The sequence below is a fragment of the Salvelinus alpinus genome, chromosome 14, assembly GCF_045679555.1.
Source record: "Salvelinus alpinus chromosome 14, SLU_Salpinus.1, whole genome shotgun sequence".
NCBI classification, from domain to species: domain Eukaryota; kingdom Metazoa; phylum Chordata; class Actinopteri; order Salmoniformes; family Salmonidae; genus Salvelinus; species Salvelinus alpinus.
Genome location: NC_092099.1, coordinates 12,354,204 through 12,381,575, shown reverse-complemented (window position 1 = coordinate 12,381,575; position 27,372 = coordinate 12,354,204). Strand labels below are relative to the sequence as shown.

General features: G+C 41.8%; 1 protein-coding gene across 1 annotated transcript in view; it reads right to left on the bottom strand.

Moving 5' to 3' along the window:
• The window catches only part of LOC139538427 (glycerol-3-phosphate dehydrogenase, mitochondrial-like), a 55,647-nt gene that overhangs the window by 20,851 nt on the left and 7,424 nt on the right, over nt 1-27,372 (bottom strand). The window contains exons 4-13 of the mRNA XM_071340433.1: nt 26,032-26,156; nt 24,759-24,856; nt 23,803-23,966; nt 19,881-20,045; nt 18,521-18,665; nt 17,429-17,622; nt 13,999-14,133; nt 11,451-11,626; nt 10,349-10,480; nt 3,907-4,065 (exon numbers count right to left, since the gene is read on the bottom strand). Of these exons, the coding sequence (XP_071196534.1) occupies nt 3,907-4,065; nt 10,349-10,480; nt 11,451-11,626; nt 13,999-14,133; nt 17,429-17,622; nt 18,521-18,665; nt 19,881-20,045; nt 23,803-23,966; nt 24,759-24,856; nt 26,032-26,156 (1,493 nt within the window). The remainder of the gene's footprint in view (nt 1-3,906; nt 4,066-10,348; nt 10,481-11,450; nt 11,627-13,998; nt 14,134-17,428; nt 17,623-18,520; nt 18,666-19,880; nt 20,046-23,802; nt 23,967-24,758; nt 24,857-26,031; nt 26,157-27,372) is intronic.

Genomic DNA, 27,372 nt, shown 5'->3' with positions numbered 1-27,372 from the left:
TCCTGGACTTCCTGACGGGCCACCCCCAGGTGGTGAAGGTAGGAAACAACATCTCCACTCTGCTGATCTTCAACACTGGGGCCCCACAAGGGTTCGTTCTCGTTCCCCTCCTATAATCCCTGTTCACCCACGACCATGTGGCGACACACGCCTCCAACTCAATCATCAAAAGTTTGCAGATGACACAACAGTGGTAGGCTTGATTACCAACAACGACGAGACAGCCTACAGGGAGGAGGTGAGGGCCCTCGGAGTGTGGTGTCAGGAAAATAACCTCTTACTCAACGTCAGCAAAACAAAATAGATGATCGTGGATTTCAGGAAACAGCAGAGGGAGCACCTCCCTATCCACATCAACGGGACAGCAGTGGAGAATGTGGAAAGTTTTAAGTTCCTCAGTGTACATATCACAGACAAACTGAAATGGTCCACGCACACAGACAGTGTGGTAAAGAAGGCGCAACAGCGCCTCTTCAAACTCAGGGGGCTGAAAAAATTTGTCTTGTCACCGATAACCCTCACTAACTTTTACAGGTACACAATCGAGAGCATCCTGTCAGGCTGTATCCCTGCCTGGTACGGCAACTGCAGCAAGGCAAAAAAAAAGGCAAAAAACATCATCAAGGACAATAACCACCCGAGACACTGCCTGTTCACCCCGCTTCCATCCAGAAGGCGAGGTCAGTACAGGTGCATCAAAGCTGGGACAGAGAGATTGAAAAACAGCTTCTATCTCAAGGCCATCAGATTGGTAAACAGCCATCACTAGCACAGAGAGGCGGCTGCCTACATACAGACGTGATATCATTGGCCACTTTTTAAAATGGAACACTAGTCACTTTAATAATGCCACTTTAAGAATGTTTTCAAATCTCGCATTACTTATCTCATATGTATATACTGTATACTGTATATGTATACTGTATATGGTCCTGCCATACATACCTACCTATGCTACGGTCACAAGACACAGGCCTCCTTACTGTTCCTAGAATTTCTAAGCAAACAGCTGGAGGCAGGGCTTTCTCCTATAGAGCTCCATTTTTATGGAATGGTCTGCCTACCCATGTGAGAGACGCAGACTCGGTCTCAACCTTTAAGTCTTTATTGAAGACTCATCTCTTCATTAGGTCCTATGATTGAGTGTAGTCTGGCCCAGGAGTGTGAAGGTGAACGGAAAGGCACTGGAGCAACGAACCGCCCTTGCTGTCTCTGCCTGGCCGGTTCCCCTCTCTCCACTGGGATTCTCTGCCTCTAACCCTATTACAGCGGCTGAGTCACTGGCTTACTGGTGCTCTTCCATGCCGTCCCTAGGAGGGGTGCGTCACTTGAGTGGGTTGAGTCACTGACGTGATCTTCCTGTCTGGGTTGGCGCCCCCCCTTGGGTTGTGCAGTGGTGGAGATCTTTGTGGGCTATACTCGGCCTTGTCTCAGGATGGTAAGTTGGTGGATGAAGATATCCCTCTAGTGGTGTGGGGGCTGTGCTTGGCAAAGTGGGTGGGGTTATATCCTGCCTGTTTGGCCCTGTCCGGGGTTATTGTCGGATGGGGCCACAGTGTCTCCTGACCCCTCCTGTCTCAGCCTCCAGTATGTATGCTGCAGTAGTTTATGTGTCGGGGAGCTAGGGTCAGTCTGTTATATCTGGAGTATTTCTCCTGTCTTATCCGGTGTCCTGTGTGAATTTAAGTATGCTCTCTCTAATTCTCTCTCTCTTTCTCTCTTTCTTTCTTTCTTTCTTTCGGAGGACCTGAGCCCTAGGACCATGCCTCAGGACTACCTGGCCTGATGACTCCTTGCTGTCCCCAGTCCACCTAGCCGTGCTGCTGCTCCAGTTTCAACTGTTCTGCCTGCGGCTATGGAATCCTGACCTGTTCACCGGATGTGCTACCTGTCCCAGAACTGCTGTTTTCAACACTCTAGAGACAGCAGGAGCAGTTGTAAGGGTCCTGTGTGTAGCTGGTGTAGAGAGTCAGGCGCAGGAGAGCAGAATTGAGTAATCAACGTACTTTACTCAAAAAAGACAAATATACAAAGTAACAACACGAGCCCACAAAGACGGACCGAAATTACAATAAACAATCACTCACAAACACAACATGGGGAACAGAGGGTTAAATAATAAACAAGTAATTGGTTGAGTGAAGCCAGGTGTGAAAGACAAAGACAGGACAAACGGAAAATGAAAAGTGGATCGGCGGTGGCTAGAAAGCCGGTGACGTCGACCGCCGAACGCCGCCCGAACAAGGAGAGGGACCGACTTCGGCGGAAGTCGTGAGAGCGGTAGAGATACTCTGAATGATCGGCTATGAAAAGCCAATTGACATTTACTCCTGAGGTGATGACCTGTTGCACCCTCGACAACCACTGTGATTATTATTATTTGACCCTGATGGTCATCTATGAACATTTGAACATCTTGGCCATGTTCTGTTATAATCTCCAACCGGCACAGCCAGAAGAGGACTGGCCACCCCTCATAGCCTGGTTCCTCTCTAGGTTTCTTCCTAGGTTCTGGCCTTTCTAGGGAGTTTTTCCTAGCCACAGTGCTTCTACACCTGCATTGCTTGCAGGTGGGGTTTTAGGCTGGGCTTCTGTACAGCACTTTGAGATATCAGCTGATGTAAGAAGGGCTTTATAAATACATTTGATTTGAATACTATTCTATCTATTCTATAATAGCCCTTGCATCTTAGCCGCTCTATCACCGCTCATCCATATATTTTATAGTTATACGTATATTCTTATCCCATTCCTTTACCAGATTGTGGGTATTAGGTTTTGTTGTGGAATTGTTAGATATTACCTGCTAGATATTGCTGCACTGTCGGATCTAGAAGCATAAGCATTTCGCTACACTCGCAATAACATCTGCTCACCATGTGTATGTGACCAATACGATTTGATTTGAAGGCCCATTAGAATACCAGACATTCATCACAGCAGCGCTAGCACTACTCCCATTAGCACACATTGATCACATAGCAGACACTCAGACACCCACATACAAACAGGTGGTCTGCAATCTACCACGAATACTGTAGGTTAGTGGCTTTCTAAATACCTTCTCAACCTAAATACGGTAAAAACAGGGGTCAGTTATCCATAGTGGTGAATTAATACTTTCACATTCAATACCGGTTTGCTTTGAATTTGACTTGTCATGGATTGGTAAAAGGTGCTCTAAGGAATGCAGGGAAGAATCACTCCATAACTGGGCTAAAGTTCAATGGTCCTACTGTAGAAGGAGAATTAGAGGAAGGGTGAGGCCCCATCTGAATTCATGAGAATCAAACTGTATCAAAGCTCTAGTTAGGTATTTCTCTATTAATAGTCCAATACAAACAAAACCTAGACTGGAATAGAAATATCAAAACAATACCTATTTAGGGGATACCCAAGCAGTAAATGGTTTTTGTTAGCTGCATATGATTACAGTGTGAATGTAGCAACAGCATAAAGCAAACCTCAGTAATTAACCTATGGTAATGACCAAAGCCAATTTATGGCTCTTAATAAAGATCAAACGTATCCCAAGTTAATGTGAGGTCGATCAAAATGCATGTGCGGGAATATCCGAGCGGGAAAATCAGTGACTGGATGGGAGAGAGATACTGGGAACGGTGCCAGTCAATAGGAATTTTCTTACATATCGATTGTATACTGTACGAATGGGTTAAGGAAAGATGTAGCAGTTTGAATGCAGTGGTTTTGTCTGTGAAACAGGGTTGCAAAATTCCAGTAACTTTCCCAAAATGTCTAGTTTTTTTTTTTTTTCCCCCAGAAGGAAATGAGAAGGAAATCCGAAAATCCGAAAATCCTACAACCTGGATTTCTGGAAAACCTGGGAATTTTCTGGAAAGTTTCTGGAATTTTGCAACCCTACTGTGAGAGAGTGGTGCAGCTCACCCTCTTCCTCTGCTCACTCCACGTCAGCTGCTTTCCCATGATGTCTACGATACGTGGAAGGGCCTCCTCGGCCGCCTGCACATTCAGGAAGCCCAGCCGCGTGCGCCTGGCGATCACATCAATGGCCGTGCACGCATACTCTTTAATGGCATACTGGACCTGGAAACAATATAATGCTTAGTCTACACTTGATGCACCTCTGATTATTCACCTATTCACTCTTCTGTTAGCTCTGTTGATTAGGAGTTAAAGAGATCCTCCAGTACTTTTGTATACTTTTTAGCAAGTAGTTCTGAAAGTACCACTCAACAGCCAAAAGTGGTCCCTGAAAATTGCTGTATGTGCAGATATGTGCACTGCGCTCTCTCTCTCTCTCTCTCTCTCTCTCTCTCTCTCTCTCTCTCTCTCTCTCTCTCTCTCTCTCTCTCTCTCTCTCTCTCTCTCTCTCCCTCTCTCTCTCTCTCTCTCTCTCTCTCTCTCTCTCTCTCTCTCTCTCTCTCTCTCTCTCTCTCTCTCTCTCTCTCTCTCTCTCTCTCTCTCTCTCTCTCTCTCTCTCAATTCAATTCAATTCAATTCAAGGGGCTTTATTGGCATGGGAAACATGTGTTAACATTGCCAAAGCAAGTGAGGTAGGTAATATACAAAAGTCAAATAAACAATAAAAATGAACAGTAAACATTACACATACAGAAGTTTCAAAACAATAAAGACATTACAAATGTCATATTATATATATGCAGTGTTGTAACAATGTACAAATGGTTAAAGCACACAAGTTAAAATAATAAACATAAATATGGGTTGTATTTACAGTGGTGTTTGTTCTTCACTGGTTGCCCTTTTCTTGTGGCAACAGGTCACAAATCTTGCTGCTGTGATGGCACACTGTGGAATTTCACCCAGTAGATATGGGAGTTTATCAAAATTGGATTTGTTTTCGAATTCTTTGTGGATCTGTGTAATCTGAGGGAAATATGTCTCTCTAATATGGTCATACATTGGGCAGGAGGTTAGGAAGTGCAGCTCAGTTTCCACCTCATTTTGTGGGCAGTGTGCACATAGCCTGTCTTCTCTTGAGAGCCATGTCTGCCTACGGCGGCCTTTCTCAATAGCAAGGCTATGCTCACTAAGTCTGTACATAGTCAAAGCTTTCCTTAAGTTTGGGTCAGTCACAGTGGTCAGGTATTCTGCCACTGTGTACTCTCTGTTTAGGGCCAAATAGCATTCTAGTTTGCTCTGTTTTTTTGTTAATTCTTTCCAATGTGTCAAGTAATTATCTTTTTGTTTTCTCATGATTTGGTTGGGTCTAATTGTGCTGTTGTCCTGGGGCTCTGTGGGGTGTGTTTGTGTTTGTGAACAGAGCCCTAGGACCAGCTTGCTTAGGGGACTCTTCTCCAGGTTCATCTCTCTGTAGGTGATGGCTTTGTTATGGAAGGTTTGGGAATCGCTTCCTTTTAGGTGGTTGTAGAATTTAACGGCTCTTTTCTGGATTTTGATAATTAGTGGGTATCGGCCTAATTCTCTCTCTCTCTCTCTCTCTCTCTCTCTCTCTCTCTCTCTCTCTCTCTCTCTCTCTCTCTCTCTCTCTCTCTCTCTCTCTCTCTCTCTCTCTCAAATTCAAATTCAAATTCAAGCTGCTTTATTGGCATGAAAAACATTGTGTCAATATTGCCAAAGCAACAATGTATACAATATACATTGTAATACAATTAAAACAATGACAAATAATAATATAGAATGGCAGTAAATAATAATACAAAATTAAATATAAAAATAGTAACAATAAAATGGTAACAGTCAATAGTCGAATGTTATGTATGGTGTAATGCACCACTACCACCACCACCATCATTAAACTGCTATCATTACCATTACCACCCATACCATTACTATTTGGAATGATAAACAACAATAATAATACTAATAACAATAACAGTAAAAACAATAACAGTCATAATAAGTAAGTTACTGCTTACTATGCAGATGTTATTATTCAGTGTCCCTCAGGCTATGGCAGGCAAATACATATTTGGCTGCAAGAGGAGCCATTGCTCCTTCGCCCATGAGTATTTTTAGTTTTTCCTCTGGGTTTAATAAGTTAAAATTTGGAATAAATGTAGTCATTTCTGTGAATAATGAATCTCTTGGTGAGGAATATTTATCACAGTAAAGGAGAAAGTGCATCTCTGTTTCTACCTCCCCTGTCGTGCAGTGACCACATACACGCTCCTCTTTGGGTCGCCATGTCTTTTTATGTCTGCCGGTTTCTATTGCCAATCGGTGGTCACTCAGCCTGTACTTGGTAAGGATCTGTCTCTGCTTCGAATCTCTGACAGAGTAGAGATATTCAGCCAATTCATATTCTCTGTTTAGGGTCAGATAGCAATTTAGTCGGCTTTGGGATTTTGTTTCGTTTTTCCAATGTTGTAAATATGAGTCCTTTGATTGGTTCATGATTTTGTTTATTGGAATTCTTTGTTTTGAAGCAGTGCTGGTGTCAGCTTGGTTGGTTAGGTCCAACACCAGCTGACTGAGAGGGCTCGTTTCTGGGCTCAGCTCTTGGGTTTGAAGTGCTTTAAATTGCAGACTCGAATTTGGACTTGAATTTAGATGTAGCCAAAATTTTAATGATCTTTTCTGTATTTTCATTATTACTGGAAAGCGGCCCAATTCTGCCCTACATGCATTAGTTGGTGTATTTCTCTGGACTTGTAGGATTTTCCGACAGAATTCTGCATGTAGGGTTTCAATTGGATGTTTGTCCCACATTTTAAAGTCCAGTTTATTGAGTGGCCCCCAAACCTCACTTCCGTAAAGAGCTATTGGTAGGATTACACTGTCAAATATTTTGGTCCAAATTCTAATTGGGATGTTGATTTTGAATAATTTCATTTTTATTGCATACAATGCTCTGCGGGCTTTTTCTTTGAGTGCATTCACTGCCATATTAAAGTTTCCCGATGCAGATATGGTCAGACCAAGGTAGGTGTAATTTTTTGTGTGTTCAATGATGGTGTTGTTCAGGGTGAATTTATATTTGTGTTTCTGACATCTGTTTTGTTTTTGGAAAATCATGATTTTAGTTTTTGGGAAATTTACTGCCAGGGCCCAATTATGGCAATATTGCTCTAGAATATTAATGTTCTGTTGAAGACCTTCTTTGGTTGGTGATAGAAGTACCAAGTCATCAGCATATAGCAGGTATTTCACCTCTGTGTCAAATAGTGTGAGTCCTGGGGCTGGAGAATGGTCCAACATGTCTGCTAATTCATTGATATAAATGTTGAAAAGATTTGGACTCAAACTACAGCCTTGTCTCACACCTCGACATTGTGAAAAGAATTCTGTTCTTTGGTTTTTGATTTTTATTGCACACTTGTTTTCTGTGTACATACATTTTATTAAGTCATACACCTTACCACCAAGCCCACTTTGTAGAATTTTGTAGAATAGCCCTTCGTGCCAAATAGAATCAAATGCTTTTTTAAAGTCAATAAAGCAAGCAAAGATTTTGCCCTCTTTTTTTTGGTGGACGTGTTTATTAATTAGTGTGTGTAAGGTGTATATATGGTCAGTAGTGCGATGGTTAGGGAGAAAGCCAATTTGACATTTAGTTATTACATTTTTTTCTTGAAGAAAGGTTTGGATTCTTGAATTCAAAATGCTACAGAAAACCTTTCCCAAGTTACTGTTTACACAAATTCCCCTGTAATTATTGGGGTCTGATTTGTCTCCACTTTTGTGGATAGGGGAGATGAGCCCCTGGTTCCAGACATCAGGGAAGCAGCCAGAAGTTAAAACCATGTTGAACAATTTAAGCACAGCATTTTGCAACTCAGGTGTGCTGTTTTTCAGCATTTCATTTCTGATGTTGTCTAGACCACAAGCCTTCTTTGATTTAATAGATTTGAGCTTTTCATTTAGTTCTTGTTGGGTTATTGGGTAATCTAATGGATTTTGGTTATTTTTAATGACTGATTCAAGGATGTTCAATTTTTCTTTAATTTCTAATTGGTTCTGTTTTAAGTCTTTTTGTGGGATGTTTTTGTATAGATTATCAAAATAAGTTTTCCAAATTCCTACATCTTGTATGGCTAATTCTTGTGGCTTTGTTGTGCTTAAATTGTTCCACATGTCCCAGAACTGATTTTGGTCAATTGCGTTTTCAATTTCATCAAGTGTCTTGTTGGTATAATTCAGTTTCTTGCGTTTCAGTGTATGTTTATACTGTTTCAGAGTTTCAAAGTATTCATATCGTAGCTCTGGGTTGTTTTGCTGCTTATGTTTTTTGTTTGACATTTGTCTTAGGTGTTTTCTAATTGTTTTACATTCATTATCAAACCATTTGTCAGAAACATTTTGTTTTTTGTTTCTGATGTTGCATTTCTTTGGTTTTCTCAAATTTGCTTTCGATGCTGCTTTTTGGAATATGCAGTTGATGTTTAGAGTAGCCGAATTGACACCATCTTTATTGTTTTGGTATTGTGAGTTATTGAAAAACTGTATAGAGTTCATCATTTCTTTTGAGTTCAATGTTTCAATGAATCTCTCTGCACTGTTTGGAGCCCATCTGTATGATTGGTTTATGTTGAATAGTTTATTGGGCAGTTTTTTTGAATGAATATTGCCGGTTAATTTCTTCAAGAACACGTTGATCTGACTGTGATCTGACAATGGTGTCTGTGGTCTGACAGTGAATGCACTAATGGAGGAGGGGTCAATGTCCGTGATGGCATAATCGACTACACTTGTCCCAAGAGCTGAGCAGTAAGTAAACTGACCTAAAGAGTCCCCTCTGATTCTACCATTAAGCATGTACAGGCCTAAGGCTCGACAGAGATGCACTAACTCCTTCCCATTTTTGTTCAGTATTTGGTCAGGACTGTTTCTATTATTTATAATAGGGCTGCTGTACAAGGAGGGGTGACCAAATATGTGGTGGTTACCTCCCGCATCAGTGTAGTCAGGCTCAGAACCTGTTCTTGCATTGAAATCTCCACAAAGAAGCACTTTACCCTCTGCCTGAAATGTAATGATTTCTGTATGGAGATTGTCAAAGAACTGATCATCATAATATGGTGAATCTGAAGGAGGAGCATAAGCTGCACATATGTACACATCATTGTCACAATAGATTGTACCTTTGTTAAGTTTTAGCCAAATGTGACTGGTACCTTTTTTCATTTCATTCAGTGCCAAGTCCTGCTTATGCCAAATGATGATTCCACCTGAGTCTCGGCCCCGTTTAACATTTTTATGTTTGATTGATGGTAGTAAACTTTCTCTATAGCCTGAGGGACACTGAGTATCTATGTCTCCACGACACCATGTTTCCAGTAGGATTATGATGTCCTGTCCCTGGATGTTTTTAATAAATTCTGGATTTGTTGTTTTATAACCAAAATGTGAAGAGTAAAGTCCCTGGATATTCCAAGAGCTGATAGTTAATGATCTCATTTATAATAAGTGATATTCACTGGTTTGAGTAAAGTACATTGAAAACAATACAAAATAATATATATATATATACATATACATACATATATATATACATATACACACACACACACACACATACATACATACATACATACATACATACATACATACATACATACACACACACACACCATTATATATAAATATTATTATTATACCGGTGCCAATAAAAAATTAAGAATAGTTGTAAACAAATGAATAAGAATGGAATAAGACCTATTTAGGGGATACCCAAGCAGTAAATGGTTCGTTCTCTCTCTCTCTCTCTCTCTCTCTCTCTCTCTCTCTCTCTCTCTCTCTCTCTCTCTCTCTCTCTCTCTCTCTCTCTCTCTCTCTCTCTCTCTCTCTCTCTCTCTCTCTCTCTCTCTCTCTCTCTCTCTCTCTCTCTCTCTCTCTCTCTCTCTCTCTCTCTCTCTCTCTCTCTCTCTCTCTCTCTCTCTCTCTCTCTCTCTCTCTCTCTCTCTCTCTCTCTCTCTCTCTCTCTCTCTCTCTCTCTCTCTCTCTGCTGTGTCCACTGAGCCTTTGGGACCGCCCCGCAAACTCATTGGATAACGCTGGGCAGGCCTCTTGCTAGCAGTCATTCAATTGCGAGGGGCTGAAGCTCATTTTCTAGAACTCGAATTGCTATGGGACTGGCCCAGGTGAGGGGAAATGTAGGGAAAATAGCGAGGCACAGCTTCAAGAAAACATTTGCTTTCAAACTAGGGATTTTGTTGCTAATTGAGGTAAAACAGTAATTCTGCTCATACATTATGCATGTATGAACTACACACTGACACACCTAGCCCAAAGTGGGAAGTTAAAAAAATACTTTCTTAAATCACCTAAGTACCGGAGCATGTCTTTAACTACAGTAACTTCCTAGGTTTCCCAGAACTCCCTGTTGGGAATTTTGGGAAAGTGACTGGAATTTTGCAGCCCTGGATATAATGTACATACAAACCTCACTCTCAATGTAGGGGAATTCAGATACGAGGCGTTTGCCGACAATGGGCCATCGTTTGCCGGTGACATGGGCCATTTTGGCGACCTCGTAGGCCCTCCCTCCGTAGGAAGAGGCCAGATGTTGGGCCACCTGGACACCACACACATTTGCAATCCAGTTAAAATCCAAACAGAATGGGCCAATGGTCCCTCGGAAATCCATTGCATTTAAACAGCACCTTTTGATATGAGATCAATACGATGTATTAACAGTCGAGTCACTCATGGTGGAGATGGCTGCAGAGGAGACAGCATGCTTTGACTGTGATACATTATGTGCCAGAACTAAACAAAGAAGAAGTTATTTCAATTCAACCGGTTTGGTTACTTTTTTTCACTAAAGGTCACGCGCTGTCAAAAATATCAGCACATTGACCTTTTTAAACATTCCGGCAACATCAGGATCATAGATTAGGCTTTCTTCCCTATTCCCCGCTAACGAAGGGTTAAATCTCATTCACACTAAGTCACAGGGGGCTGCAACTCTCTCGGCTTGTCATTTGCAGGTCATTGTACAGTTCATTTGAAGTCTAACATGGCGTGGACTGTCCTGGAGATGTGTCTGAGCGGGGCAGTGACAGAGAGAGTGCAAGCTGCACTGTTAGCACTTTTAATACTCTGTGCTAAAAGCACTGGTGTTCTATTCACTCATTGGCCAAGATGAACACATGTGGCTCGTCATTGGGATGTCAGGGTACTTGATGGCACAATTTTCATTTGACAGCAGCTTCTGGGATTGTGTGGACTCGTGTACTAAAGGAGTCATTCAATTCAGCTTTACAAATGGGCCTGACTATTCATTAGTATCCTCCTACAAATTGATGTCATACAATTATGGCAGACCATTACTTTAAAGTTGGCACCTCAATAAATCATTACAACTACCTAAAATGATTGGTACCTTTTGAAAAATTCCCAGGTTTTCCAGAAACCCTAGGTGGAGGATTCCGGACCTTCTGCTTATTCCTTCCTGATTTCGGGAATCTTCCAGACAGTATTTCAGGAAAACCTGGGAATGTTGGGAAAGTTAACAGAATTTTGCAACTAGTAGTTGAGCCCACCTCCACCTCCAGGCCATAGTCCTGTACCAGGCGGATGTACATGGTAGGAGTCCAGTCTTTAGCTCCCTCTAGCATCAGGCCCACTGTCTTACTGGGGCCAGCAGAAAGGTTATGGGCCTTGACTGCAGCATCCAGGGTATCCTCCGCCATGGAGCGATATGTTGTCCATTTCCCACCTAGACAAGAATTTAAAATGTGGTGTTATTATCACACTACTTGTAATAGACTTGTGCTAATATGGTGTTATTACCACACTATCTGTAATAGACTTCTGTTCATATGGTGTTATTACCACACTATCTGTAATAGACTTGTGCTAATATGGTGTTATTACCACACTATCTGTAATAGACTTCTGTTCATATGGTGTTATTACCACACTATCTGTAATAGACTTGTGCTAATATGGTGTTATTACCACACTATCTGTAATAGACTTCTGTTCATATGGTGTTATTACCACACTACCTGCAATAGACTTGTGTTCATATGGTGTTATTACCACACTATCTGTAATAGACTTGTAATAATATGGTGTTATTACCACACTACCTGCAATAGACTTGTGTTCATATGGTGTTATTACCACACTATCTGTAATAGACTTGTAATAATATGGTGTTATTACCACACTACCTGCAATAGACTTGTGTTCATATGGTGTTATTACCACACTATCTGTAATAGACTTCCACACTATCTGTAATAGACGTGTGCTAATATGGTGTTATTACCACACTACCTGTAATAGACTTGTGCTAATATGGTGTTATTAACACACTATCTGTAATAGACTTGTGCTAATATGGTGTTATTACCACACTATCTGTAATAGACTTGTGCTAATATGGTGTTATTACCACACTACCTGTAATAGACTTGTGCTAATATGGTGTTATTAACACACTATCTGTAATAGACTTGTGCTAATATGGTGTTATTACCACACTACCTGTAATAGACTTGTGCTAATATGGTGTTATTAACACACTATCTGTAATAGACTTGTGCTAATATGGTGTTATTACCACACTACCTGTAATGGACTTGTGCTAATATGGTGTTATTACCACACTACCTGTAATAGACGTGTGTTCATGTGGTGTTATTACCACACTATCTGTAATAGACTTGTGCTAATATGGTGTTATTACCACACTACCTGTAATAGACTTGTGCTAATATGGTGTTATTAACACACTATCTGTAATAGACTTGTGCTAATATGGTGTTATTACCACACTACCTGTAATAGACTTGTGCTAATATGGTGTTATTACCACACTACCTGTAATGGACTTGTGCTAATATGGTGTTATTAACACACTACCTGTAATAGACTTGTGCTAATATGGTGTTATTACCACACTACCTGTAATAGACGTGTGTTAATATGGTGTTATTACCACACTATCTGTAATAGACTTGTGCTAATATGGTGTTATTACCACACTACCTGTAATAGACTTGTGCTAATATGGTGTTATTACCACACTACCTGTAATAGACTTGTGCTAATATGGTGTTATTAACACACTACCTGTAATAGATTTGTGCTAATATGGTGTTATTACCACACTACTTGTAATAGACTTGTGCTAATATGGTGTTATTACCACACTACCTGTAATAGACTTGTGCTAATATGGTGTTATTACCACACTATCTGTAATAGACTTGTGCTAATATGGTGTTATTACCACACTACCTGTAATAGACTTGTGCTAATATGGTGTTATTACCACACTACCTGTAATAGACTTGTGTTCATATGGTGTTATTACCACACTACCTGTAATAGACTTGTGCTAATATGGTGTTATTACCACACTACCTGTAATAGACGTGTGTTCATATGGTGTTATTACCACACTATCTGTAATAGACTTGTGCTAATATGGTGTTATTACCACACTACCTGTAATAGACTTGTGCTAATATGGTGTTATTACCACACTATCTGTAATAGACTTGTGCTAATATGGTGTTATTACCACAGTACCTGTAATAGACTTGTGCTAATATGGTGTTATTACCACACTATCTGTAATAGACGTGTGCTAATATGGTGTTACTACCACACTATCTGTAATAGACTTGTGCTAATATGGTGTTATTACCACACTACCTGTAATAGACTTGTGCTAATATGGTGTTATTACCACACTACCTGTAATAGACTTGTGTTCATATGGTGTTATTACCACACTATCTGTAATAGACTTGTGCTAATATGGTGTTATTACCACACTACCTGTAATAGACTTGTGCTAATATGGTGTTATTAACACACTACCTGTAATAGACTTGTGCTAATATGGTGTTATTCCCACACTACCTGTAATAGACGTGTGCTAATATGGTGTTATTAACACACTATCTGTAATAGACTTGTGCTAATATGGTGTTATTACCACACTACCTGTAATAGACTTGTTAGTGCTGCAATTCAAGTATAGGCCTATATTATCTCACACAGAGTAAGTTACATGTACAGCATGATTAGCATTGATAAAATGCAGTGAAACATTTGACTGTACAGACTAACCAGCGATGGTGACCAGCCCGCTGTCACTGATGTGGACAATATGATTCCTGCAGATTGACTGAGTGTCCTTGGAGTTGGGGTTTGTGACCAGCGGACGAATACCACTCCAGGCTGCCAAAACATCTCCTCTCCTCACTGCACAGGACAAAGAGTCCAGACAGAGTGAGACCACACACACACACACGCTAGGCTACACAAAGCAGGAGACACACAGCTATGAGAGTGATGGACAGCTAGTGGAATCCTTGCAGGCCTAAATAACACCTCCCTCCTCTACTGCTAGAAAATAAACGAGTTCCAACTCATACACCAAAACAGCCGCTCTCTCTTCATATCGCGGTGACATATAAAGAATTAAATATTAATATGCTGTTGTGTATCGATTGAAAAAATAGCTGCCACTATAATGGGCTGGTTGATATTTCTGAATAAAACAATGACAAACTCGTTATCAAAGGGCATTTTTTAAACATTTATGACAGCTGAGTAGCTCTGGGGCTGAAGGCCTCACGTGGGCAGTAAAAGGGGAGCAGATAGAGACAAAGCTAATTTGTACGGCTGTGCAAAGTGAAAGCTATGCATGATAAACAACATCTCTGGTTGCAACCCAAATGGAATCCTGTTCCCTATTTAGTGCACTACTTTCGACCAGGTTCCATAGGGCTCTGGTCAAAACTAGTGCACAATATAGGGGAATAGGGAAACAGCCCGCTCGGTCTCCAACTCTGGCTGCATTCAAGAGTTCACCGGCTCAGTCTGATTGACTTCAACTTTGTGGGTATACTTTCTAGTCCAGTATGGTGTCCATATTAGGACAGCCTCAGAAGTCTTGCTGAGATTGATTCATACCTAAAAACCATTCAACTCACACTGAAAACATATACATTTACCCGTCCTCAAAAAATATGGCAGTGAACAAAGGACATATTCTTCCACGCAGAAATGTGGGTTGTCTGGGATGTGAAGGATACAATATGAAAAAGAGTGCCATTTTTGGATTATAAGAGACAATATGAGTTGAACTGACGGGTCCTTTGTTGGGATGACTCATTAGCAGGGAATGGAGGCCGTGTGGAAACATTCCGCCATGCAGAGAGAGGTGCGTTCCAAATGGAAACCTATTCCCTGTATAGTGCACAACTTTTGACCAGAGCCCAATGGGCCCAAGTCCAAAGTAGAGCACTATATAGGGAATAGGGTGCCATTTGGGACATAACGGAGTCCAGTCCGTACTGCAGTAGAAGAACAAAGCAGGCCCAGTGCTTCAGCTGCAGCAACAGCAGGCCAGGGGTGTGCTACTGGTACGGTCCTGTTACAGTCAGACCTGGGTTCAAAACTATGTTAAATCTTTTAAACACTATTAGCAATTGATTTAGCCTGCTTGGAGTGCCAGATGGGCGGTATTTGCAGTTTTATGACTATTCTATTGGTTCCATTGTGCCAGGCAAGCTCAATCAAGTCCAGCTGAAGTATTTGAAATTATTTCAAATAGTAATTGAACCCAGGTCTGGTTCCAGTAGGGATCTGGAACTGTCTGCTGGGTGTCACTCAGAGGTTGGTGTGACTGTGAGAAGCCATGGAGACCACTTCCTTACGGGAAGGACTGGAGGAAGGACTGAGGAGACACTGCCTGTCTACTCCAGGCCACTATGTCTCCTCTGAGGTGTCACCGCCGCATAATGTGACAAATCCCCCCCGGAAAGATCCTCCTCTTCTCCTTTCCTCTGCCGTTCAGAATTACTGGAGACTCCACGTCTGGAGCCCCAGCACGTCCACAGGCAAGGACGGAGAGATGAGACGGAGGAGAAAAGTCCGTTCCCTCATGGCCTCCGGCTCCATCACTTCACACTTGTGTGTTTTTTTTGTTCTCAGGCCGTAGGGTCTTCTGCTCCGACTATGACCACAGGACTTGGGGAGACAGGGTCTCGCCCAGACATACGCCACATGTCAGCCTGGCGGGCCGTCCAGAGCACAGAGCATGCTGGCTGCAGCATGGAGCCGCCCGGACGCTGGTCTGAGACCTGAGCCGCAGAGCCACCATAACACATAGTCCTCCTCCATACGCTCCATACAGACAGAGCTACTGTACTGTACAGGTGCCACCTCTCTACTGTCTCGAGGTCTTGGTAGAAGGAAAGCTGGGCAGCTAATGAGTAGGAAATGTGCAAAAACTTTTTGGGGTAAATCTTATGCTGGATATAGATAGATGGAAAATAATGATGGAGAATGCAGTGCTTTGGCATTACTGTGCCATTAGATTGGCTGGCCAGGAGAGGATGTGGATGTAGACTAGAATCAAGCTAATCAATCAAATAATCTCGACAACCCCTTGTGCACTGAAAACAATTAGACCACTTCTCCAAAATCAATAGCACTGCATTCTGTTTAGATACCCAACGGTCCTTCATTTAATAAAGTCTCCCTGGGTTTTGATAAACCAGTCAATCGGCAAGGCCATCAGAGGCCCTAAATCGGAAAAACATATACAAAATACATAATAAGGGCTCCAGGAAGGTCTCATAAAAATCGCAAATCGAAAACAATATAATTTAATGTGGTATTGGTTATTTTTCACTTATTCATAACAAACCTCCCATGTGGAGGTACAGTGAGTAGAAAACAGATAATCTATTTTGTCCTAAGTGTTTAGGGAAACAACAGGCAGCAATGCATTATAGTTGAAGGAAACAAAATAACTATGGAGGAAATTAAATAGGGCTTCACAAAGTTCCTATAAGAAATCCTCAGAGTGTTGTTGGTTGATGTCTCCTGTTTCTCGACTGCAGGTCCCATACATAATTAAAGCAGGAATTTGTATCTGTCTGCACTCTGTGGCCGCCTGATGAATTAATATCTGGTGGAAGTCCTACACTGTGCTACACTGCCATCACATTAGCCCATTTATATCAGTCAGCTGCTTGCTCCATCAGCTATTTGTAAATCTAGAGAGGGAAAAAAAATACTGTGAGATTGTCGGACGTGTATTTATTATCATAAATGTCTGTTATGAATTAGGTGTGATTGTAACGTCATTATAGTGCCGTAAGTGTAAAAGTATAGCACACTAGTGATTCATGGCTTGTGAAGGAAATACAGTATGTGTTGACATTGCTACCTTTATACCTTTACCATCATGGCCTTCCTTTCCATCACCCTATGGAAGATTGACTTGAAAAACGATGCTGTATAGAATACAACCATTTCACTGATAGATCATTTTTATAAAACGATCCAGACTTCTGAAATTACTGGATATTCCAGTTATTATAAAGATCTAACTGGCTAATTGAGTTATTGTATAGATAACGCATATTGCATTATCAAAAGTTTGTAAAGAAATGTCAATTCATGATTACACTAGAGATCTTCTACTCCTGCACTGTGTATCCCTCTGAGAAACCATAAGCAGGTCATTGCAGGTCATAGTCACCTTCGACATCGGGGCTGAGGTAGTTGCGGACCTCCGTGAGGATGAAGTTGATGTCCTCCTCCATGGGGATGGGGTGCGGTGTGATCTCCGTGGGCGTGTCCGTGGTCCCGGCGATGGTCATCTTCTCCCAGGGCAGGAAGAAGATGACGCGTCCGTCGCTGGTGGCTGGATCCAGGAGCCCCATGTTGTCTGGACTGAAGGTAGGGGTGTGGTGGAGGGAGTGTGGTGGAAGTAGAGTGGGGGAAGCAAACAAGAAGACTGCATTAACCTTTGGTCTGCTGGGGGTCGTGAGCGGGCCGACTGGGGGACACCCCATAATCAGGCTCCTGTCAACGGTCTTTCCAGGAGATTAATTCTGCTGGTTTCAATTCCAGCTACGCCACTGTTCCCGTATAGTTCCAGCGACAGCATAGCACTCATATTGTCCTGTTTAAAACACATGCACATGGTACTGACTCAATTTAATACAGGAAACAGGGGAGGGGTAGAGGTGGCGGTAGAGGTGGCGGGAAAGGGGGGGGGGGCACTTTTTGTTGCCCTGCAAACACAAATAACATGCATCAACAAGAAAACCAGCACTGAGTACACTAAGAAAAAAGGATTCCAAAAGGGTTCTTCGGCTGTCCCCATAGGAGAACCCTTTTTGGTCCCAGGTAGAACTCTTTAGGGTACCATGTAGAACCCTATCTGGGGACTTTTAGGTTCTAGATAGCACCTTTGTTCCTAAAAGTGTAGGCATTACAGGAAAGTCTGGTTGAGTAGGCCAAAAGCTCTCTTCAAAAATCCATATTCATCTGGAGATAAACGGCATACAATGCCATCTGTTAGCTTGATTAAACTCATCTAAATGGCCTTTTCGACCTAACAGGGAGTGTGAAGAAACACAAAGAGGCATGATGCCCCTGAACAGAGCCCCTCAGCACCAAGCACTTGTTCTGAACCATCCATGCAAGAGCTTCTTGTATCTTAAGAGTGCCTATGTTTTGTCCTGGCTGTCCCTGTCTCGTGGCTCAGCCGATGGTGCTAATGAATTGATCAGCCAGGCGCTAATGATGCAGTGATGCAGGGGGGGGGGGGGGCGTTGTTTGTTACCTGTAATAGCCCGGGATGACGATGTGCACCCCAGCACTGGGCTGACAGATGTTGGGGTTCTTCTGATCATCCATTTTCCGCAGTGCATCGGTAAAAGGTCCTGTGGCATTGATAACACATTTGGCTCTGACATCAAATTCCTGCCCTATGAAAGAAAACAGCATCAATCACCAGGGGCCATTCATCTGTACCCAGTGACAACCGGGATTATTAATTTATCAGCCAACACCCCTTCCGTAATAGAGTGGCTCGCGTGTGTCCATGGGAGACTTCAGAAGACTGTAATTAATAGGAACCAGACATACCTAATTTCCCTCTCGCCTCTTTGTGTCAAAGTGCAGCCCAAGAGGCAGTGTGCGAGGGAGTGCTTTTAATGCGCACAGGGAAATGTATGCTTCCCAAATGGCATGCCATTCCCTATTTACTGCACTACTTTTGACCAAGGCCTATGGAGCGCTGATCAGAAGTAGTGCACTATGTAGGGATTAGGGTACCATTTGGGATGCGATGTATGCTTCCCAAATGGCATGCCATTCCCTATTTACTGCACTACTTTTGACCAAGGCCTATGGAGCGCTGATCAGAAGTAGTGCACTATGTAGGGATTAGGGTACCATTTGGGATGCAGCTAATGTTTGTTAATGTGCTGCTTGATGTTGACGAGCCTTTACAATGGGGCCCATATCAAACGTAGCATGATGCTACTAAATGATCTGTTTTGACAACGACTTAAAGAACGGACTACCCTCCTAATTTGACTTGTGACACCATGTCATAACGAAAGCAGAGAAAAGCAAAACTGAACGACGTAGAAATTACATTTTGTACGAATTTTCAAGCATATAATTGTAACACCTGACACATTCATATTGTAGAGAGAAATAGGAATCCAGTCAACTGAATTAGCGCCGAATAGTGATTCAAAGTACTCTTACAAGCGCTTTCCTTGTGAGGCCTCTCTCTCACCAAAGAAAGTGAGCCGTTTCTTCTTCAGAAAGAAAGAAAGCACACTTATATCTTTCAAAACATCAGGGGGCAGTCATGTGTTGAGATCCTCAAATCTTGGTTATGTTTTATTCCTCCAAAGCCACTCCTATGCGTGACATTTAAAAGGTAAGTTAGGCCATTTGGAGTACGCTAATTCCATATTATATTGCTAGCAGATCGGAAGGAGCTCTCTACACCATAAAATGCTTATAAAATATTAAAGCCCCACATTAGATCTGCGATGACTATGTGCAAAATACCACTGATTAACAGGGCTACCTAACAGGCAGGCTCTGAGAGCTAACGCCCTGTGGTGAGTGCTAGGGGGCAGGGAGGAAGGGCGGAAGCAGCGGCTTTGTAGCTGTAGTTTCACCTGTGATCACGTCCCTGCAGTGCGCTCCACAGACCCTCTCTTTGCCCATCTGAGGATCTACCCTCTTCAGTAGGTGCACCACTTCAGTGTAATTGGCTATGGCAGCCCCATACCTGGCAGCAGTGAGGGCGATGGCGAGGTTCATTCGAGCGTCGTTGTGTTGACCTGCAGCGGGGGGACAGGACCAGGGGAGAGGATGTGAGTCACCCCCAGCCTGTGACTGGTGGTATGGAAGTGTGTCGGAACCGATATGTCACATCTGTCCCTGTCACTTTGCATCAGTGGGATGGCTGCTCTGGCCACACAAGGAGCACACTTAAAGCCACAGTGGCCCTTTGGCCTGTGTGTGCTGTTCATGTGGAGCCCCCACCACCCTGCACTGGGCTGGGGGGCTCCACAAGAACAGCAGCGGGCTGGGCTCGGCAGGACTGGTCAAAGTGTTAAACCTACCAAGTACGCAGGGTTGGGAATTGATTACTTGTTCTCTAATAACCCATGCTTATTTCTGTATAGAGTACACACCACATGCATGAGTGTGCCATCACTGCCTGCAAACATGAGGACACTAATTTAGTTACGTGGAACATGATCACTATAATGTGTATACTTCATACACATTGTTCAGATTCAATACGCGGTCCAATTATGAAACACAGAGGACTAGGTCAAGTGAGGACAAAATCTACTTACAAACAATCAATAATACTGCTCCTTTTCAAAATGGGTGCAAAACGTGGGGAAATGATCATCGAAAATAATTATTTGCAACGTCCCTGGTACATCAGCATCAGGAGTGGGATTCTGACAGTGACGGATCTACTTGTAAAGCAGAAGATCCCTCCGCAGAATCCTTTTAATGAAGAGAGGAATCTGGTATCAAGATTTATGGATTAATCCCTCGCTGGCTTGAGAATATACCCAGATCTATATTCAAGAGTCAGGAGGTCAAAAGTTTTGTAATTTAAATGAAAGGGTCTAAAAGGTGACAAATGAACAAAGCCCGGTTTCATTAGGAAGGGATTCATATGTACATCTTTGAAGATTTATCACTGGAAAATCCTTTGGTTCAAAGTAGAGAAAAGAACAGAGATGATTAATCATTTTTAATGTTGGTGTCTTGGGCGACTTTCTTTCTATTTGTTATTGCCAGGCGAGGTTCAAGTCCTCATTGTTGGCCTTGAGGGGAAGAGAATGTTGTTACTTTGCAGGAATGTTTCTTTTGTGCCTTGATTTATTTGCGGTTTGAACGACCAGAGGCTAGGTAACTGGTAGGCTCTGCTGGTTAATGCTACCGCATGCTCCGAGCCATTCCACCACTAAGAAAAATAAATTCATTAATTGGAAACAAAAAGTAAAACATGAGAAAACAACACATTTAAAGGCCACATTTTAGAATGAATTACATACAAGAGTATGCACCCTGCCATGATGTATTAGGAGGACCATAGAATCCACTTCCTCATCTCTGTAGGCTGAATATGACCATTAGAGTGTATGGTTGGCTAACATGTGCTGTGCTGTGGGTGTACAGTCAGTGTACAGTCAGTGTCTGATCCTGGATGATTGTTGAGCCCCCTGCTGACCTCTAACCTCATGATCCACAGCTCTCTGCTATGAGCCTGGCTCCGCTGCCAGTCACACATTTGCATCACCCAGATTACAGCTACATCCATCACAATGTTAAAATAATCCGATTACAGCTACACTTACCACAATGTTCAATGTGATTTAATTCCAGGATTAGACAGATAACGTAAAGGATTATTACTATGCCATATTTATAATAATGGGATTATAATCTGATAACGCTAATAATGATAATACATAATACAAATAATCTGAACATTAAAGTACAAGCCATCAATAATGAGCATAGGGAGGGAGATGAGTGTCATGTCTCCCTAGAGGAGAGACAGTTGAGTGGGAGCCCCGTCCCCCTCCCCTACAGCCCCGTACCTCCTCCTCCACTATAATCCGCGCCTCCTGGAGGTACAAAACTCATTGGAGTGAGAGGAACTCCACGGCTGGACAAAATGCTGCAAAATGACAGGGACAATAATGACATCATATCTCCCAGTCATGAGAGAGAGAGATGCTTGGCTGGGCTGACTTGTCCAATTAAATTGTTGCAGGTACAGCGGGGGACGCAGTTATTATCCCAGACGCTTCTGCGAATGACTCCTCTGGCTAAAGGAGAGGAGGGCAACGAAGGGAGGAGAGATAAATACACACAAAGAGTCTGTATTTCCTAAAAAATGCATATGATAAAATGATGAAGTGTAATAATTGTCATATATCACCTTATTACAGCTATACTGTAATATTGCATAGGACATAGTAGCCTAGTGGTTAGAGCGTTGGGCCAGTAACCAAAAGGTTGCTGGATCGAATCCCCGAGCTGACAAGGTAAAAAGAAAATGGTCGTTCTGCCCCTGAACAGGGCAGTTAACCCACTGTTCCCCGGTAGGCCGTCATTGTAAATAAGAATTTGTTCTTAACTTAAATACTATATATATATATATATAGTATTCACTGCCATCAACTTTGAAATGGATCCATTTCAGTTGGAATATTTTGATCTATAGCTCCTCGTGTGTGTTGTTCCACAATCAATTTGATCATTTTGGACTAAATTGTATGATCTAAGGCTAAGGCATGTCTACATGTTGAAGCTATGTGAGCATGATGGCTTGAGGAATCCTGAGGAGATAAACTGAAGCAGTCAAAGCCCAATCCCATATAAGGAAGGTCAACTTTTAAAATGGCATTGCCATAATTGTTACCGATTGAATAACAGAAGGGAAAAAAATGTCTGTCACACTAGCCTAACACATACAATACAACGTAATATTTTCATCCAGGTCTTCACACCTTTTAATTTTCAGTCATTTACCAAAATAGTATGATATTTAGAGAAGTGCTTTTTTAAAATAAATATATAAAATTATATTTTGACATTGAAAAATACCAAACAGAAAAGTGATATTATAAAACAGAGCTAAATGATATAGCTCCAGCATAACACCCTCTCTCCCACTTACTTCTGCTAAATGAGTACGGTTGACAGATAGATCACTGCTCAGATTGCAGCCACATTCCCTTAGAAATATGTTGCCTTTTTGCAGTACATGGCAATCCACATATCCTCAAATGTTAAATGAAGTCTGACAGATAGCCTGGAGAAACCAAGTTGGGAGTTTGAGGCTACGTAGGAGACCTTGAGTAAACAGGACATGCTATGTACACCCCGGCTAACAATCAACATATGCTTTGTTTTTCTGATGCCAACGCGCGGCACGGATAGCCTGGAGGAAAGATGGGTCCTGGGACTGGATGGAACCAACAAGGGATTGCCTACTGGCTATTTTCTGCTTAAAACCATGTTGTTTCTAATTAGTTTACGCTCATATAGCCAGCAATTACACTGCTGTGTACGAAAATGAGTTATTTCTATGAAGGAACATAAAAGACAAAAGATTCAGGAGATAAAATAATAATTTACATTCTATACAGGATTATAAACTGGGTGGTTTGAGCCCTGAATGCTGATTGGCTGAAAGCTGTGGTATATACCACGGGTATGACAAAAACATACTTTTTACTGTTCTAATTACGTTGGTAACCAGTTTCTAATAGCAATAAGGCACCTTGGGGGTTTGTGGTATATGGCCAATGTACCATGGTTAATGGTTGTATCCAGGCACTCCTCGTTGCGTCGTGCATAAGAACAGCCCTTAGCCGTGGTATATTGGCAATATACCAAACCTCCTCGTGCTTTATTGCTTAATTATATCATATATGTTAGTGACACAGATTTCACTGACAAAAGTGAAAAAAATGACTTTAAAAGGTGCAGAGTATTTTTTTTGCAGGAATGATTGGATCAGTGGTTCTATATTTGGTGAAATGGTTTGCGGCTTACCATCATAGTAGACAATGGCTCCGACCAGTTTGTCTCTCTTCAACATAGGAAAGAGCTCCAGAGCCTTGGTCTTGGTGAGGATGTAGCTGCTCTTCAAGCACTGGGCTCCAGCCACCAGGTCGTATATCTTGATCCCTGCCCAGTAGTAGGGAAGCTGCCACCACCTCACACACAGTGGAAAAGTTACAATTAAAAGGGGAGTTCCACCACTTTTTCGCCTCATGTTCAATATCTCCAGCACCATACCAGTGTCTACATATGTGAAAACGCTGCATTTCTACGTTCTGTAATCAAAAAGATCATTAGAAAAGGTCATAAGAAAGTGCCACTTGATGATGTCATCAAGTTCCGATGATTTACTATGAATCAATTAGGTGTCATTCTGTAAGTGTATTTTTGGTTCACGCTAAATATACAATAAAGAATACATTCTGAGGTTTATGGACTATAATAGAATTGGGAAGGTAGGTATAAGATGTGCACTTCTGAGTGTGACGGATATAGGGTCTGTGTTGGCATCATGACTTTAGGCAGTGCATGGCAGAGCACTGGAAGCCAATCCGGTTTTCCCACACCCTTCAGTAATGAGACACACCTGTTCACTGCTTTAAATACCAGAGAAGGATCTTAAATGTCATGTGCAATTAATGCTCATGATACCAGGCATCACCAATCAAATCAAGCCCCTAAGTTCACACAAGGCTCAGAGAGCTGGGGTGAGATGGTGAGATTGTGAGCATGTACAGGTGGACCATCAGCCATTTTACCCATACCCACAATGGGCCTCTCAGCCCCGGGTGATTGTCTTAAAGTTTATTGCCATTCAGGTGAACTTATCTCCATCTTCAAAACTTTATGTCTTTACCAAGGGAAAGGTTTACAGCTTCATGTGGTATTTTCGGTGGTATATGTAGTGAGAAACGATGTGAGAGGCGGAGATTGGAGGTTATTCTTACTTGTATATGGGGAGCATGATGGGTAAAAGTGCAGTCAGATGAGGGGCGATATTCAGGAGGTTGGAACGCTCATGCAGTGCTTCCTTCACCATCATATACTGGAGGAGAAAAGAAGATCAAAATGGATTACATCCAAATCAAATCAAGCTTTATTTATACAGCACATTTCAGACATGGAATGCAACGCAACGTGGTTCACAGAATAAAAATATATATTTAAAACTTTTAAGAAATAAAACAATTCCAGTAATACAATTTAAAAATGAAACAATGAACAAAATTATACAATTAAAAACATAACTGCAATAAAAAAAAAAAATGGTACAAGCTCAATCGTATCCACTTAGCACTTTCTGAAGACTGGTTATATATTTTTTCTCTCAATGCCTAATACGGTAGTGCTGAGTCACGCGAGAAAAAATACTGAACTACACTGACTTTTATCAGAGTAGCTAATATAACCATTAAGTGTGAATAAATAGCCATTTAACCCCTTAATCCTAATGGCGTGCTATGAAATACAGTAACATCAGGCTCATTGTATTTCTTTAGAACAACAGATATACAGTATACATGGGTCATGTCTTCTTAAGTGACGGATTTAAATGATATAATGGTGATTAGTCATTTACTAGAAGAAACATGTAAATGTTATTGTTATCATGGATGCCCAAAGCAAATATGGAATGAATTGCCTTAATTTGCTTTCTATTTCCTCGCTGGCTGGTAGAGTAGGTGAGTAGTCTGTACTTTGCTGCACTGCTTCTGACTTTGCAGTTATGTTTCCTGCAATCACACTAATTGGCCCCTTCTCCAGCTCACCTCCAAGACCCCAGCATGTTCAAACAGATAGGGAAAAAAAGACTTTAAAAAAAAAACACAGCCCTAAAATAATGAGATTCTTCAAGTGCTCTGAAATGTAACAGAAAACTGTGACATTTGAGTTCGAACCTGGGTGACTCTTCTTAACAATAAACAGACCAAAGAAGGCCCAAATGCTTTATTCCTCCCATTACTCTGATATAAATGTCCTGTATTAGCCTAATTCCCGTCTTGATAATGACAGGGGCGCTAGCTACTCCTTCCTCTCTTTCCCAGTTGTAGGAATTCTTTGAAATAACTTAGAAAATCATAGGCACTCACTCAAGGCGAGCGTGTCAAGACCTTTTTTGAATGAAAAATGATTCCAGATGGTAAATAAAGCAATATGACCAGACGGACCAGAAATTCACCGGATAAGTGTCAGCTGCAGAGAAAAAAATGAAGCATTTACCTGTTCGTAATCTAATTTCACAATGGCTTTCTGTAGATATCGGACTCCTCCGTGAATGAGCTTGGTGCTCCGGCTGCTGGTCCCAGATGAGAAATCGTCTCGCTCCACCAGGGCAGTTTTAAGATCTGACGGCGGGAAGGGAACCAAGGCAACAGATCAACAGCAAGCTGAGATTTGGCTACTTATTGTCCCAAATGTTTAGAATACATCACACATTATTTTCATATGCATGTACTTCTGCTGTAATAACGGATGATGGAAGAAATATTGTGCAGGCATACATATTCCATTGGGTAAAAACTGCAAACATTTTCATTACACCGACTTTATGAACCACAAAAACTAGTCAAAATGTTTGATAATAATTCAAGGACCTAACAAGTAAAACAATTAATAAAAAAGACTGTACAAATCACTTTACTTAATCATGTTTTTGTAATGATATTGTTATCAAAAAGGAGAGTATATTGGAGGAGAAATTGTCTGACTTCCATAAAATTCATTAACATTGAAACTGCTCCTCACTCCCACCATTAGAGGCTTGTTTGCTGTCCCTGACAGATAGACACCGTAAATCCCCATTTTGAAAGGAAGAAAGGGAAAATAAATGTGGATTAGGAAAGGGGGATACGGCGGGGTTTACAAAACCCCTGCTATTTCACCATTAGACAGTCAAATCGATAAAGGAGAAAAACAACTTAAAGAAACCTCTAACCAAGTTTCAAGTTTTAATGGCACATGCACAAGTACAGTGAAATGCCTTTCTTGTAAACTCAAAACCCAACAATGCACACAAGAAATAAGAATAGGAAGTATGGAATACACAATAAAGTAAGTAAGACAAAGGAGACGATCGTGGACTACAGGAAAAGGAGGGCCGAACACACCCCCATTCACATTGAAGGGACTGTAGTGGAGCGGGTCGAGAGTTTCAAGGGCCTTGGTGTCCACATCACCAACAAACTATCATGGTCCAAACACACCAAGAAAGTCGTGAAGAGGGCACGACAATGCCTTTTCCCCCTCAGGAGACTGAAAAGATTTGGCATGGGCCCCAAGATCGTCAAAAAGTTATACATCTGCACCATCGAGAGCATCCTGACCAGTTGCATCAGCGCCTGGTATGGCAACAGCTCGGCATCCAACCTTAATAAGGCGCTACAGAGGGTAGTGCCTACAGCCCAGTACATCACTGAAGCCAAGCTTCCTGCCATCCAGCTTCTACACCTGCATTGCTTGCTGTTTGGGGTTTTAGGCTGGGTTTCTGTACAGCACTTTGAGATATCAGCTGATGTAAGAAGGGCTATATAAATACATTAGATTTTTTGATATACTAGGCGG